At 49.6% G+C, this 14,415-nt stretch overlaps 1 protein-coding gene across 1 annotated transcript in view; it reads right to left on the bottom strand.

Annotated features, from left to right (window-relative positions):
• SPTBN5 (spectrin beta, non-erythrocytic 5) overlaps positions 1 to 14,415 on the bottom strand; it is a gene marked incomplete at its 3' end in the record, with an annotated part of 110,582 nt that overhangs the window by 55,317 nt on the left and 40,850 nt on the right. Inside the window, 12 exon segments of the mRNA XM_074284787.1 lie at positions 76 to 316; positions 636 to 769; positions 3,288 to 3,404; positions 4,242 to 4,442; positions 5,387 to 5,573; positions 7,188 to 7,414; positions 7,682 to 7,846; positions 8,767 to 8,937; positions 11,121 to 11,220; positions 11,650 to 11,780; positions 12,413 to 12,653; positions 13,411 to 13,723. Coding sequence (XP_074140888.1) covers positions 76 to 316; positions 636 to 769; positions 3,288 to 3,404; positions 4,242 to 4,442; positions 5,387 to 5,573; positions 7,188 to 7,414; positions 7,682 to 7,846; positions 8,767 to 8,937; positions 11,121 to 11,220; positions 11,650 to 11,780; positions 12,413 to 12,653; positions 13,411 to 13,723 — 2,228 coding nt within the window.

Genomic DNA, 14,415 nt, shown 5'->3' on the forward strand with positions numbered 1-14,415 from the left:
CGGCCCGCACAACCCCTCGCTCAAGGGGGAGCCCGACAATTTGGGGGTCCCAAGGGAGGGGCCCCCCGGAGCGGCCGTAGTGTTTGTCCCCATAGCGGGGCTGGGGCGGCTGGCTCTCCCGCCCTCCGGGCGCTCCCTGCCCTTGAGGAGCCCAGTCTCGGGCGCTCCCCTCCCCCTCACCGGCACACGCGCGAAGTCCTCTCCGGGGTCTTCCTCACGGCCGGCCGCCTGCTTCTGCCTGGCCAGCCAGCCCCCGAGCTCCTCAGCCTCCTGGACGAACTCATGCAGCCTCAGCTCCTCCTGCAGCCGGCGGCCTCTGTGGGTTTCCCCCCCCCCCCCCCCAGGGGTCTTAGCCAGGCATCGGGAAGGCCTGAGTGCAAATAGGGCCTCAATTGCTAGCTGCGATCCCGGGGGAAGTCAATTAGACTGTCTCAGTTTCTTCATCTGTAAAATGGGTTGCCTTCCGGGGTTGTTGTGAATTTCATGTAACAGTTGGAAAGTGCTTACGTTAGCTGCTTTATTGTTATTCTTGTTATTGTTACTACTGCTGGGATGGCCGGGTCCATCGGGCTCTGCTTTGCCGGGGCTGGGGGAGAGGGGGAAGAAGGCTACCCGCAGCGGCGCGGGCCTCTCACCTGGTGGCCGCCAGGTCCTGCAGCTCCCGAAGCTGCGTTTCCAGCCGCGCCGGGGGCACGGGGACTCTCTCGGGGGCAGTCTGCACGAGCTCGGCCACAAAGCTCCCGTAGAGGGCCAGCTCCTGCTCTAGGGCCTGTGGACACGGGGTCAGAGGGCGAGAGCCGGCGTTAGCCCGGGGTGGGACACTCCGAGGGGAGGAGCAGAAGAACCATTGCTCGTTCAGCAAGTCTGTGCTGAGCGCCAGCTGTGCCCGCCTCAGAGCAGGGCACCGGGGTTCTCTGTCCTAGCTTCTGACCTGGCCGGGTATGACCAGGAAGAGCTGGATGTTTTTACCCTGGGCACTTTGAAAAGGCTCACCTACCAACCAAAGCCGGGTCAGATTGCCATGCCGGCAGAAGGACTTTCCACCTTCCTGAGAAATTACAGAGCAGTGTCATGAATGACTCCCATTTATAACAGCCGCTTTGCAAGCATGAATGTTGAAAACAATCTCTGCATGTATTTTGAAAAACAAAAAAGCTATTATAAAAGTAAAAAAATAAAAGAGAATTGTAAAAACAAACAATTCCCATTTATGTTATATTAAGGTTTATAAAAGACCTCCCTTAAAGCCGCTGCATGTTACGTATGAGGAAACTGAACTTCAGTGAGTTTAAGTTACTTGCCCAAGGTCACACAGCTGAGAAATGTTACATTTTTTAACCGAAGGGCTCTATAGAATATTCTTTGTAAATGAAGAATACATATACATACATGTGTTTGTACATATAACATGTGCATGCATGTGTTATGATTATGTAGAGATCATTATATGTTAGAAGTATATATACTATATGAAGCATATAATGTAATTTAGCATTTATGTAGTGCTTTAAGGTTTCCAAAGTACTTTAAAAATATTATCTTTTTTTCCTCATAACAATTTCAGGACTTATGTTTATTATTATCCCCATTTTTAGTGTTTGTTGTTAAGTTGCTTTTCAGTCATGTCTAATTTTTCCTGACATCTTTGGGATTTTCTTGGCAAAGATATTTGAGTGGTTTGCCCTTTCCTTCTCCAGTTCATTTTACAGATGAGGAAACTGAGGCAAACAGGGTAGAGTGACTTGTTCAGGGTCACACAGCTAGTAAGTGTCTGAGGCTGGATTTGAATTCAGACCTTCCTGGCTCCAGGCCCAGTGCTCTATCTACTGTTGGCAAAGTAGTTTTCCATTTCCTTTTCCAGTTCCTTCCAGTTCAGTGAGGAAACTGAAGCAAACAAGGTTAAATGGCTTGCTTAGAGTAACACAGTTAGTGAATGTCTAAGGCCAGACTTGAACTTGGGAAGATGAGGTTTCCTGATCTTGACACTGTATCCACTGTGCCACCTATGTGCCCCATTTTACAGATAAGAAAACTAAGGGGTTGGGGGCTTGCCCAAGGTTGCACAGCTAATAACTATCTGAGTCTGTTTTCCAACTCAGGGCTTCCTGACTCCGGGTTCAGCACTCTATCCACTGCACTGCCAATGTATGTATCTATATATACAGTTTTAAGCTATTAAAGCATAAAATTGCACTAAAACATTTGGGGGAGCCTGGATAATGTATTTTTTTTAATTTAAAAATTCTGAATTTAAGAAAACACCAAATAAATCAAATACTTCCACATATAGACTAGAAAGAAAGGATTCTATATGGGACTGTGAATCTATGAGGTTCCTACTATATCTTAAATCATTAAAGGAGGAAATGTTTGCAGCTAGCTAGATTTCACGTGGCATGAGTGGGGCTGGTAAGTGTATTGGTTGAAAGTCACAAAGTGAAAAGTTTTATTAAAAAAAAGAAAAAGAAAAACCATCTCATACTAGGTTAGACATGCTTTCTGAAGAATATAAAGCGATTTTGAATTCTTTGCTAAAGCACAGTTATCAAATTAAAATGTTATAAGGGGTTATTAACATTATATAATATATGAAAGTAATTAGTATTAAAAGGAAAACCTGTAAATGTGTAGAAAAGGCTTCAAATAAAATATGAAATATACTTAAAAAAAAACAAAGAAAGTCACATAGTTAGTCTTTGATTTCTGGAAGCTCTTATATTGGGAGGAGTCTGCTCATTTCACTCTTCGTTATTTCATGCAAGTCCTTCCATGTTTTTCTAAGACCACTGAGCTCATCATTTCTTATAGCATACCTGAATGGGGGACAGTGGCTTTGTCTTTCAGGTGGCATCTGGGAGTGAAGGAATCATTTGCTCACATCCAGAGACACCATGCAGAAGAATGGGCAGAGAAGGGATGCTGGCTCCTCCTTCCCTCCCGTCAGCAGAACCCCAAGCAGGCAAGAGGGTTTATTTCCTCCAGGTGTTGGAGGTGTATGTATGTTTGTGTGTTCTTACCTGGGAAGTACATATCCCTCTGTGAAAGCTAATCTGACTATAATTATTTAAATGGAACTGGGGGGCTGAGACCCCTGAAATTGGAGAAACCCAGTCAATAGGTGCTGGCCCCCCAGATACTAGAGAATCCCGGGGAAAGATGGAATATAACACCACCCTGAGCCTTTGGCCAGTGGGGGCCAGAGAACAGTTGTGAAAGTCAGAGCACACAGTGCCCCTTCCTTCCCTTCCCATCCCAGCAGCCCCTGTTCTTTGTGAGAGGAAGGGTACCTGGTGCTTTTTGATGAGGATGCTGGTGGCCATCTGGTCCTTGCCGTAGTCTTGGCTACCCACTAAAGGCCGCTTCTCTCCCAGCCAGCCCTCCAGGTCTGCCACATCCAGCAGGTACTGCCGGGAGAGATGTGGTCAGCCAGGGAGCTCTCAGAGTGTCGGGTTCTGTCCCAGCTCCGGGGCTGCTTCTTCCCCACCAGAGGCTTCCATTCCCCGAGGCTCATTGTTTTTCCATTCTTGGATGAGCCTTTATAAATTCAGTTCTTGTTTCCACTTCTCAGGAGTCACAGAATTTAGTTGGAGAGAATTCAAACTTTGAATTCCTTCCAATTTTGCAAATGAAGAGACTAAGATGCAGAGAAATTAACTGCCTTGGGGGGTCTTGGCCAGTCAATAAATGAGGTTGAGTGTAGCAGAGGATAGAGCACAGACTTGTCTTCTGGAGATCAAATCTGACCTCAGACACTGACTATCTGTGAGACCCTGGGCAAGTCACTTCTCCCTGGTTGCCTCAGTTTCCCCATCTGTAAAATAAGCTGTTGAAGGAAACTGGAAACCATTCCAGCGTCTTTGCCAAGAAAACTCCAAATGGGGTCCTGAAGACACACATGAGAAATGACTCCATGCTATGCAGACATCTTACTAAAGGCAAGCCCACTTCTAACAGTCCCATAGATTTACCATCACTTTCCCCAATAATGAAAGGACATAAAAAGCATGGTTATGCATCTCCACCATTATTATTATTGCTTAAATAATTATTGAAGGGACATGTAGAAGAGGGGACCCAGTGTGGGGCTTGGGCTCAGAAAGGAGCTCTGATGCACCTTGGTTGTCTGACAAGCCATGACAAGTTCCTTCACCCTTTCCAAACCCTGTGATGTCTCCTCTCTTGGAATCTGGACCTGGCCCTGTGACTGACCTGCTTCCCGCTCCCACCCTCCTGCTCCTTACCTGATAGAAGGCCACAGAGTGCTGCAGCTCTCTGGCTCGCCCTTCACAGGCCTCCTTCAGCTCCCTCCAGCTGCTTTCCAGCTCCTGGCACCGCTCTGTGATGTCCCCTGCAGAAGGGTGCCCACAGGCTGCCAGGCTCTGCCCAGATGCCAACACCTTCTGCATTTGGATCTGGTGAGCAGTCACCTCTGCTTGAAGCTCCTAGGTTTAAAGGGAAAATGAGGACCCTCTGGGGCTAAACTTTGTGTTCAAGAATGTCCAGTAGCAGGGATAAGGATGGTGATTACGATTATGATAAACAACCAGCAATTACATCAATCTTTAAGGTCTGCAAAGTGCTTTCCATGTGTTAATTCATTTGATCATCTCAGTAACCCCATCAGTGAGATAGGTAGTTCACCTAGGTAGTACAGGTGATAGTGCCTGGACTTATAGTCAAAAAGAGCTGATTTCAAATTCTGCTTCAGTCATAGACCATCTGTGGGGACACTGGACCAGTTATTATTTATTTTTATTTTTATTTTTATTTTTTTTTCCCCTGAGGCTGGAGTTAAGTAGCTTGCCCAGGGTCCCACAGCTAGGAAGTGTGAAGTGTCTGAGACCAGATTTGAACTCAGGTTCTCCTGAATTCAAGGCTGTTGCTCTATCCACTGCGCCACCTAGCTGCCCCCTATTTATATTTTCTATGCCTTAATTACCTCACCTGTAAAATGGAAATAATAAGAGCATTTATCTCACTATCAGGATTGCTGTGATGATCAAATGAATTAACATATGGAAATCATTTTGCAGATCTTAAAGATAGATGTAATTGCTGGTTGTTTATCATTATTATGAAAACTGATTAATTATTAATCGTAATCACCATCTTCATTCCCATTGTGGGTGGAGGTGACCATCCCACCAAAAATCTCAGCCTCAGAACAAATAGAAGTGGAAATGATTGGAAAGATTGGAAAATAGGATGCAACAACCAGGGCAGGTGAGAGCTTAGAGAATTGGAGGGTGCCCTTGGTGTGGGGAGTGAGTGACTGGGACCCAAGGCGCTGAGAAGGAGGAGGAGGAGGAGGAGGAGGAGGAGGAGGAGGAGGAGGAGGAGGAGGAGGAGGAGGAGGAGGAGGAGGAGGAGGAAGGGCAGACATCACCTTGTGCTTGTACAGAAGCCTCTGGGCTGCATCCAGGGACTTGCCACAGGTGGTGCAGCTGGCACTGAGCATGTGCTCCTTTATCCAGGTGATTTCCAGTCCTTGCAGGTGGTAGAACTGGTGCACCTCGACGGATGCCTGCAACTGCTGCCCGCGTATGGCCAGCGGTCCCTGAAGGGCCTGGAATCTGAGTTAAAGAAGAAGAGAAGGGGGATAAATGGCCCTTTCTTCCTTTTGGCAGGGTCAAGAATGGACAAGGACATGGGGTGAAGATCAAAGATGGTGCTGAGCCCTGGGAATCAGTAACTGGCCTGCTTGGGGCTGCTTCTGCCAGACTTAATCTTGACTCAGAAAATAATAATAATTAATAATAATGAAGATAGTTAACATTCATAGAGGGCTTATTAAGCAGTTTACAATTATAAGTTCATTTGATCATCCCAACCACTTCAGAGTTAGGTGCTATTGTTATCCCCATTTTACAGAGAAGGAAACTGAGGCAAATAGAGTTAAATGACTTGCTCGAGATCACAGAGCTAGTAAGTGTTTGCCATGGGTCTTGAAGTCAGTTCTTCCTTGCTCTAGGACTGACCACTGTGCCACCCATGCCACAGCAGGGCATAGTAGCAATGAACTTAAGAGTCAGGAAAACCTGAATTCAAATCCTGTTTCAGACATTTGTTAGCTGTGTGACTTTAGGAAAGTCCTTAAACACCTCTCTGTGTTTCCTTGTGTGGAAAATGGGAATGATAATACCCATATGGCCTTCCCAGGATGGCTTTAAAGAAAACCTGTTGCAAACTTTGACGTGCTGTGGAAACCGGAGTTTTATTGTAGTGGGTAGGGTAACGGACTTGTGGTCAGGAACACCTCGGTTAGAATCCTACCTTATACACTTACTAGCTAAGTAGCCCTAGTCAAGTCATTTGATTTTAAAATCTCAGGTTCTCCATGAATAAAATGAGCAGGCTCTGCTCAGTGGCCAGTAGGGTCCATTCCAGTTCTAAATCCTGGTCTGAAAACACTAACTTGGTTTTTCCTTCTCAGTTCCCCCCTACAAGATCTCGAATGACCCCTGTCCCAAACGAGTTAGCCTCTGGTGGAACAGACAACAAAAGAAAGAATTTTGGGCAAACTTGGGTACAGGCAGGCAATACCTTCCTGCCCTTTCTGGGAAGAGTGCAATTCAGCAGTTACCTGTGCAGTGTGAGGAATATAGTGCTCAATCTGGTGTCAGGATCCTGAGTTCAAATTCTACCTCAGATATTGACTGGTTATAATATGACTTTGAGAAAACTCTCCTGGCCTAGGTTTCCTTAATGATGAAATGAAAGGGTTGAATTCAGCAACCTCTAGCTCACATTGACACAGCATTTTAAAGCACTTTATAAATATCTTACTTACTTGAACTTCATAACAATCTTGGGAGGTAGACACTATTATTATTCCTACTTTACAGATGAGGAGATAAAGTCTGAAAGAGACACAGTCACGAAGTGTCTGAGAAAGAGTTCAGATGAAGTTTTTCTGACTCCAGATAGACTGGAGTCTATCCACTGGCCATCCAGCTGCCTCTAAGTCTAGGCTCCTATGCAGTAGAGAACAGGTGTCGAGGGGCAGCTAGGTGAATTCAGGAGGACCGGAGTTCAAATCTGGTCTCAGACACTTCACACTTCCTAGCTGTGTGAGCCTGGGCAAGTCACTTAACCCCAGCCTCAGGGAAAAAAAAAAAAGAAGAAAAGAAAAAGAAAACAGGTGTTGGGGGAGCGGAAGGGAGGGGGGAGGCCAGCAAGCAGCCCACCTTTGGAGGTATTTCTGTGTCTCATCCAGGATGGCCTGGGAATCAAAGTGCTCAGCGGCAACGCTCTGGGCACGGGTAACGATGGCACTCATTTTATCGGCCAGCTGCCGGCTCTCATTTTCCAGCTTCTTGTGCTTCGCTTGCAACTCTCGGCTGGAGCGGAGGTGCTGGCCGGTCTCTGCACTCTGTAGGTCCTGCTCCATCTGCTCCATTTTATCTTTGGCATCCTAAGGGCAGTGAGAGGTGCCTCATGGGGACAGGTGCAGGGAATGGATGGAGTGATGCTGACCGGATCTGAGTTGTTGTTTCCCTGCAGAGGGCTAAGTGCAGAGTCTCAGAAGGAGATGCTTAGTGAATACTGTGCTTGCCTGGCGCATCCATCCGTCCTGGTGGGGCTCCGTCCTTTGCAGGCCCTGGGCCTCCGCTGGCTCCCCGCTTTTCCCTCCCTCCTGATTTTCCCAGACTGACTCCCTCCTCAGCCAGCCGTGGCTCACCTGCAGCAGCTCCATGAGCTGCTCCTGCTGTCCTGCCTGCCTCAGCTTGTCTCCACGTTCTGCCATTTTGTCCTTCAGCTCCTTCCACTTTCTGTCCAGGACCTCTAGCTTTGCTTGCATGTCTTCCTGGGCGTCATGCTTGGTATCTAGAAGCTGGTTTCCAAGCTGAAGCAGAGGCAAAAGACCTAGTTAGTAGGAGGGTGCCCTAGCCCAGGCTTAGGGCTCCTTAGGATGGGATGGGGGCCGCATCCAAGAATGGATGGAAACTTGTAGGATGGAAAGACTGGGGAAGATTTCTAGATCTGGGCCCGCTGCAGGTGAGCTCATTTTGTGGGCTGGACAACTTCTCTCCAAAGCTTTGAGCAGAGAGTGAGAGGGCCAGAGTCAAGGCTGGGGGCTATAATAATTCAGGTTTACACAACCCTTTAAAGTTTCTCAAACTCTATGGGTGTTATTATGCCCATTTTATAGAGGAGGGATATAAGGGTCTGAGCTGCCTATCCAGGTCATGTGGCTGGTTAAGTATCAGAGGCAGGATTTGAACACAGGTCTCCCACATGTTTTCACCTAAGCCACACATCTCTTCGGGACTGTTATGGTGAGTATTAGGTTAGATTTTTTTTTTATTTTTATTTTATTTTTCTGAGGCTGGGATTAAGTGACTTGCCCAGAGTCACACAGCTAGGAAGTGTTAAGTGTCTGAGACCAGATTTGAACTCGGGTCCTCCTGACTTCAGGCTGGTGCTCGATCCACTGCCCGTAGGTTAGATTTTAGAGCACATTTCAGGAATTTGGAATACATCAGTCAGGATGTTCATATTTTTCAAGAAAAGAGTTGGCAGCTACTTTTATGAACCACTATAAGTCCCACCCAGGGGCAAGGGACTAGATCAATGGCTGAAAGACATCAGGGCAGGGGTGGGGGAGAGTGGGGGCTGGAATTCTGCCAGCGCCAGCGCTCTTGGGGCTCCCCCGGAGAGACGTGGGCCAGTCACTGGGTCTGTGCCTTGGAGGTTTCTGTGAGGTTCCAACAGGGTCAGCGGTCCAGCCCCCACAAGAAGGCCTCACTCAGTTCTGCCCCCCACCTGCAGGAGCTGCTGGACCCTCTTCTGATTCGCCAGGACCTCACTCTCAGCTGCTTCATGTCTTTTGAGCTTGCGGAGAATAACCCCCGGCTCTCGGTAGGACTCATCTGCAGCAACCAGCCACTTCTCCTCCATCCACAATATCATTTCGGCCACATCCTGGCTCCATTCCTGCCCAGGAAAACCAGCGGGAAGTTAAGAGTCTTATGGTCGCGGGGTGAGGGCAGGTAAGCTGGATGTCCAAGGAAGGTGTGCATGTAGGCTGGTCCTTGGCTAAAGGAAAGGCCCAAAGGACTATTCTGTGCATGGGGGGCTTGGAGAGAGGGAGCAGGCCCCAGACTCAATAAGAATGTTGCTGTTGTTCTGCCCTGGTAGGGAGAGTGAGAGTTCACAGCCTCATGCACATAGAAATAAATGCAAGGGATGCTAAATTCCAAATGACACATCCCTCAGTTTGCAGACGAGGTTAAAAAACAAACCTCCTTACGGCTCCACAGGTAGTTTACAGCGGAGCCAAACCTTCAATTCCAAATCCATCATTTGCCTACCTTTTCACAAAACAGGATTGAGAAGGGCTATCAGACGGCTGGAGAACAAGTAGCCCCCTTTCCTGGGTCATATTAAGGGATCTCTAGGTCCAGGCCTTAAAGCACCTGTTAAGGACTCGGTGATAAGGCAGATCCCGCACTATTTTCCTCACTATTCCTATCCACCTAATCCCGGTTCTCAAAAGGTAGAGTCTGAAGTCAATGACTATCCTCCTGATTATTTTATTTGTCTCTTATCTTGCCAATTGGATTTTATGTTCCTAAGGGCAGGATGTCATGGGAAGGGGAGTGCTGCTATGGGGTTATTGAGGTGGAGTTGACTCCATTGAGGGTTTTCTTGGCAGAGGTCCTGCAGTGGTTTGCCATTTTTTCTCGGAGTCATTTTACAGAGGAGGAAACTGAGGCAGACAGGGTTAAGGGATTTGCCTGGGATCCCGCAGCTAAGTAAGCTCAGGAAGATGAGCTTTCCTGACTCCAGGATCCACTGCCCCACCTGGCCGCCCCCAGGAGTAAGGGAGCACTTGGACATTTGAGTTTGAGCACTTCTTGGAGGGAGGGAGGTTGATGACCGAGCGGCTCTGCTCATTTAAACCCAATTTGTCAAGACATCATCCTTGTGAAGTCACTGCTTCTCTTTGAGAAAAGAGGAGGAGAAAGGAGAGAAGGAGGAACAGATCTGGGGGTGGGGGCTGGGGAGAGATGGGGAGAACAAACACTACTCCCTAAAAAAAACCGATTTAAATTACCCAAGTGATTTTCCTCAGACTCACCCTCCTCTTCAGTAAACTTCAGTGCTCTCTCATTATCTCCGGGATCTAGTAGGACATTCTCTTTCTGTTTTTGTTTTTTACTTTTTTTTTTTTTGTTGTTGTTTTTAAAGCTCTTCATAAGCCAGCCCTTTCCTACCTTTCCTGTCTTACATTCCACTTTCTAAAACACATTCTGTGATTCAGTGACACTGGATTTCTTGATGTTCCTTGAACAAAGCACCTTGCCTAGCTTATGGCCATCCTCCATGCTCTCCCTCTTGTCTGCAGCTCCTGGCTGCCCCAGTCTTAGATAAAATCCTTCCTTCTGCAAGTCTTTGTTCTTAATACCGGCACCTTTCCTCTGAGAATACAGCCAGTTTACCCTGTATATTTTGTGTGTACATAGTAGCTTGTGTGTTGTCTAGAATGCATGCGCCTGGAAGGTGGGGACCGTTTTGTTGTTCTTTGTCTTTCCCTTACTTGTACAGTGTGTGACACAGTAGGCACTTAATAAATGCTGTTGACTTGATTTGCCTGTTTGAAGGGCTGCCACATGGAAGAGAGCAGAACAAATGAGCTGGGTGGGTGGAAGATCCGGAGAAGCCCTCAGACCCACAAACCCCTCTGTCAGCCTCTCCGTCTCCCCAGGAGACAGAAGTGGGAAGTCCATGGCTGAGGCGGGGCAATGTCTGGCTCCCTTAGACGGTCGGTAGGAGGGAGTTATAGGAACTCAGCACTTTAAGTTTATCCCGAACCCGTGCCTCCTTCCATGAGACAAATGGAAACCTGCAGTTTTTGGCAGCTTGGGCTTAATGCCCTCGGGTTAAATGACTTGTTCGCGGTCTCTCAGCTAAGCATTATCCGCAAGCAGAGTGGGCTGCTTTAGGGCGGTGGGTCCCCTCTCCCCGAAGTCTCCGGGAAGGGCTGTATTCAGGTGTGGCTTTTGTGTTCCCGTCCACAGCTCTGTCCGCCCTAGGATCACCTCTGTGAGTGGTCTTTGGGGATTCTCCCCAAATGAAATACGGTTCCTTTCACCCCAGCCGGGCCCCGCTCTCACCTGTACCCGGAGGGAAGCCAGCAGCTTCTCCTTCCTTTGCTTGCTCGTGGCTCGGAGTCTGGCCCACCGCTCCTGGCTCTCTGCGATCCTTTCTCTGATCCTGAACAAGGAGGATTCTGGGTGAGTGCTACATTCTGCCCCATTCTCACGCAGAAATTAGGGCTCAAACGTACCCCGCGATTGCTGATTTGTGGTTGATGAGTCCGTTACTCGTGTCCCACTCTCCAGGGCCCATTTGGGGTTTTCTTGGCAAAGACACAGGACTGGCTTGCCATTTCCGTCTCTAGCTCATTTTACAGACGGGGAAACTGAGGCGTGCGGGTGAAGTGCCTCGCCCAGGGTCCCACAGCCAGTCTGAATTGGGTTTGAACCCAATTCTTCCTGACTCCAGACCCCGAGCTCTCACCACTGGGCCACCTAGCTGCCTCATACCTCTCATTCTAGCAGCCGCCTAATAAATCCTGACTGTCTTTTTGGCAGGGAAGGCGAGGAGACCCCCCAGCCCTGACGGTCCGGACCCCAAACTCACACGTGGGCAGCAAAGTGCCGTTCCTCTGCCAGCCTCTCCCCGCGCGACCGCAGGCTCTCCACACGCGGACCCAAGGTCTCCAGGAGCCGCTCAAGCTCCTGGTGTCGCCGCAGCCCGGTCCGCACGTCCTCCTGGGGGTGCGGACACACCGGGGTCCAGCAAGGAAACACTCTCTCCCTGCCCCCTCCACTCCTCTCAAAGGCAAACAAAAGAGGGCCTCCCCCTCAAGCCTGATGGCTTCAGATTCAGACTTAGAACTTGGATTCAAGGCCCTGCTATCATTTGTTAGATGGGTGACCCTGAGCAAGTAATTTAGCCTCTTTCACCCTCAGTTTTCTCATCTGTAAGATGGGACAGATAACTTCTTGCCTTCCTTGGAGGGTCATTAGGAGAAAGAAACAAGATAATGTTATCTGGAGCAGTTTTTTTTAGAGCCCCCGCTCTACCCAGGCACCACCTGGCTGCCCCTTAGAGAATTCTGAAAGTCATGAGTAAGGGAGCAGACTGCACCTGTGGTTTCATTGAATAAATGAACCCCCCCAAAAAGCTCTCCCACGGGCCATCCCCCTTTCTCGGAGAACTATTTAAAGCAAAGCCAGAGTCAGAGGTAGCACAAACCCAGATAGTTCTGGTTCCGAGTGCAGCTCACCATTGGTGCCTCTTAAACCACAAAAGGCCGCCATTATCACTGGCCGCCCGGCTCCCAGAAGCCACCCCTCCCTCCCTCGGGAAGTCCCACCACGGTCTGTGGGCCCGCGCGTACCCCGAGGCTGCCCAGCCCAAGGAACTCCTCGTGGGTGGTGCAGGCGGCCCCTAGGCCCTCCGCCTCCCGGACAAACAGCTGCAGTTCCAGGCCCCGCCGCAGCCGCCCCTGGCGCCGCTCCCACGCCCCGGCCACCGCGCGGGCCTGCTGACCCAAGCGCCTCAGCGCCGTGGCCACGGCCGGGGCGTCCTGGGCTCCCGCGTGGCCCAGGCGCTGTCCCCGCGCCTCCAGCCGTCTCATCCTGGCCGAGAGAAGGAGTGGGGTCACCTCCTCTCCCTGTCCCGTCCTCCCCAAACCAATTAATCCCGGGTCTCACCCCGGAAATCCCTTATTAGCCTCCACCGGGGGAGGGATTCTTCCTCTGTAATGCAGAGGTGTGGAGCCCAGGGCCCACGGGCCAGCGGGGATAGAACCACGGGTGGGGTGTCTAAGTCAGATGCAGCCCCGGGGCCTCGGCTCGGCTCAGGCCCGGTAACCTGCTCTCTGGATGGGTGACTGCCTGACCTTAGGAGGGGCCCAGCTACGGTCTCCTCACTCACTGCCTGGAATCTACATCCCAGATCCTACTCTTGCCACGCTGCTCCTTTGTCCGTCTGTCTTCTCTCCGCCCCATCTGCTGTCTGTCTATCCACTTTCTCTTTTTCTATCTACTACATATTTGTCTACGTCTGTCTGTATCATCTATCGAGCTATCTACTCTCCTTATGTCTGTCTACCATTTGTCTGCTGCTGTCACTATTATCTATTAAAGTACATGCGGCTTTCTTGTATTTATAGAGAAGGACACGCCAGGTGAGTGGGCAGTCCGTTTGAGCCCTGGTGATAGAGTTTGGGGAGTTCGATGGCTTTGGAAAGCTGAGGGGCTCCCCTGGGCTGGGCTGCCCTGACTGAGGGTCTCCTCGGGCCTCCTCGGGGACGCGATCTAGCTTTAACAACGAAAGCCTTCCTGGGAGGCTCCCTCCGCCCCCCTCCCCCTCATTCTCTCTAGGCCCCCCTACCTCTCTTGCTGGACATAGATCTCTTCCCGCAGGCTTCCGTGCTCCTCCAGCAGCTGCCTGGCCGAGGCCACGTCCACAGCCGTCTCCTTGTTGTCCAGCTGAGACTGAACACCCTCCGCCCACAGCAGCAGCTGCCGGCTCTCCCTCAGGAAACTGTGCCGGGCCCGGGCCTGGGCCTGGGCCCGAGCTGTCTGAGCAGCCCGCTCCTGCACCTGCTTCAGCAGGGTCTGCAGGGTCTCCGCTCGTTCCTGCAATACTGGGGTCTCCATTGGGCTTGTCTCTTTAATCCTGGGGTACAAGATGCTCTGGTTGTCTTGGAAGGACTAGAAGTATCTCAGGAGCTAATATCTCCATCCTCCCCACCTTCTCCTGGGGGTCACCCCACCTGTTATCCCCTCCGCCCACCCATCCCACCATTCCCAAATCTTTTCTGGTCAAGCCTATGGTCATGAGTCTTTCAAAAAGAAAATGTCTCTCTCTCTCTCTGTGTCTCTGACCCTTGCTTCTCTGTCTCTGTCTCTGCTGTCTCTCTGTCTCTATTTTTTCTCTCTCTCTCTGTGTCTCTGACCCTTTCTGAATCTGTCTTGCTGTCTCTCTCTGTCTCTTTTTCTTCTCTCTTTCTCTTTGTCTCTCTCTCTCTCTCTCTCTCTCTCTCTCTCTCTCTCTCTCTCTCTCTCTCTGACCCTTTCTGTCTCTATCTCTGCTGTCTCTCTCTCTCTCTTTTTCTCTCTATTTCTATCTTTGTCTCTCTCTGTGTGTCTCTGACCCTTTCTGTCTCTCTCTGCTGTCTCTCTCTGTCTCTTTTTCTCTCTATTTCTATCTTTGTCTCTCTCTCTGTGTCTCTGACCCTTTCTGTCTCTATCTCTGCTGTCTCTCTCTGTCTCTTTTTCTCTCTATTTCTATCTTTGTCTCTCTCTCTGTGTGTCTCTGACCCTTTCTGTCTCTCTCTGCTGTCTCTCTCTGTCTCTTTTTCTGTCTCTATTTCTATCTTTGTCTCTCTCTGTG

The sequence above is a fragment of the Sminthopsis crassicaudata genome, chromosome 2 (genome assembly GCF_048593235.1).
Source record: "Sminthopsis crassicaudata isolate SCR6 chromosome 2, ASM4859323v1, whole genome shotgun sequence".
Lineage (NCBI taxonomy): Eukaryota > Metazoa > Chordata > Mammalia > Dasyuromorphia > Dasyuridae > Sminthopsis > Sminthopsis crassicaudata.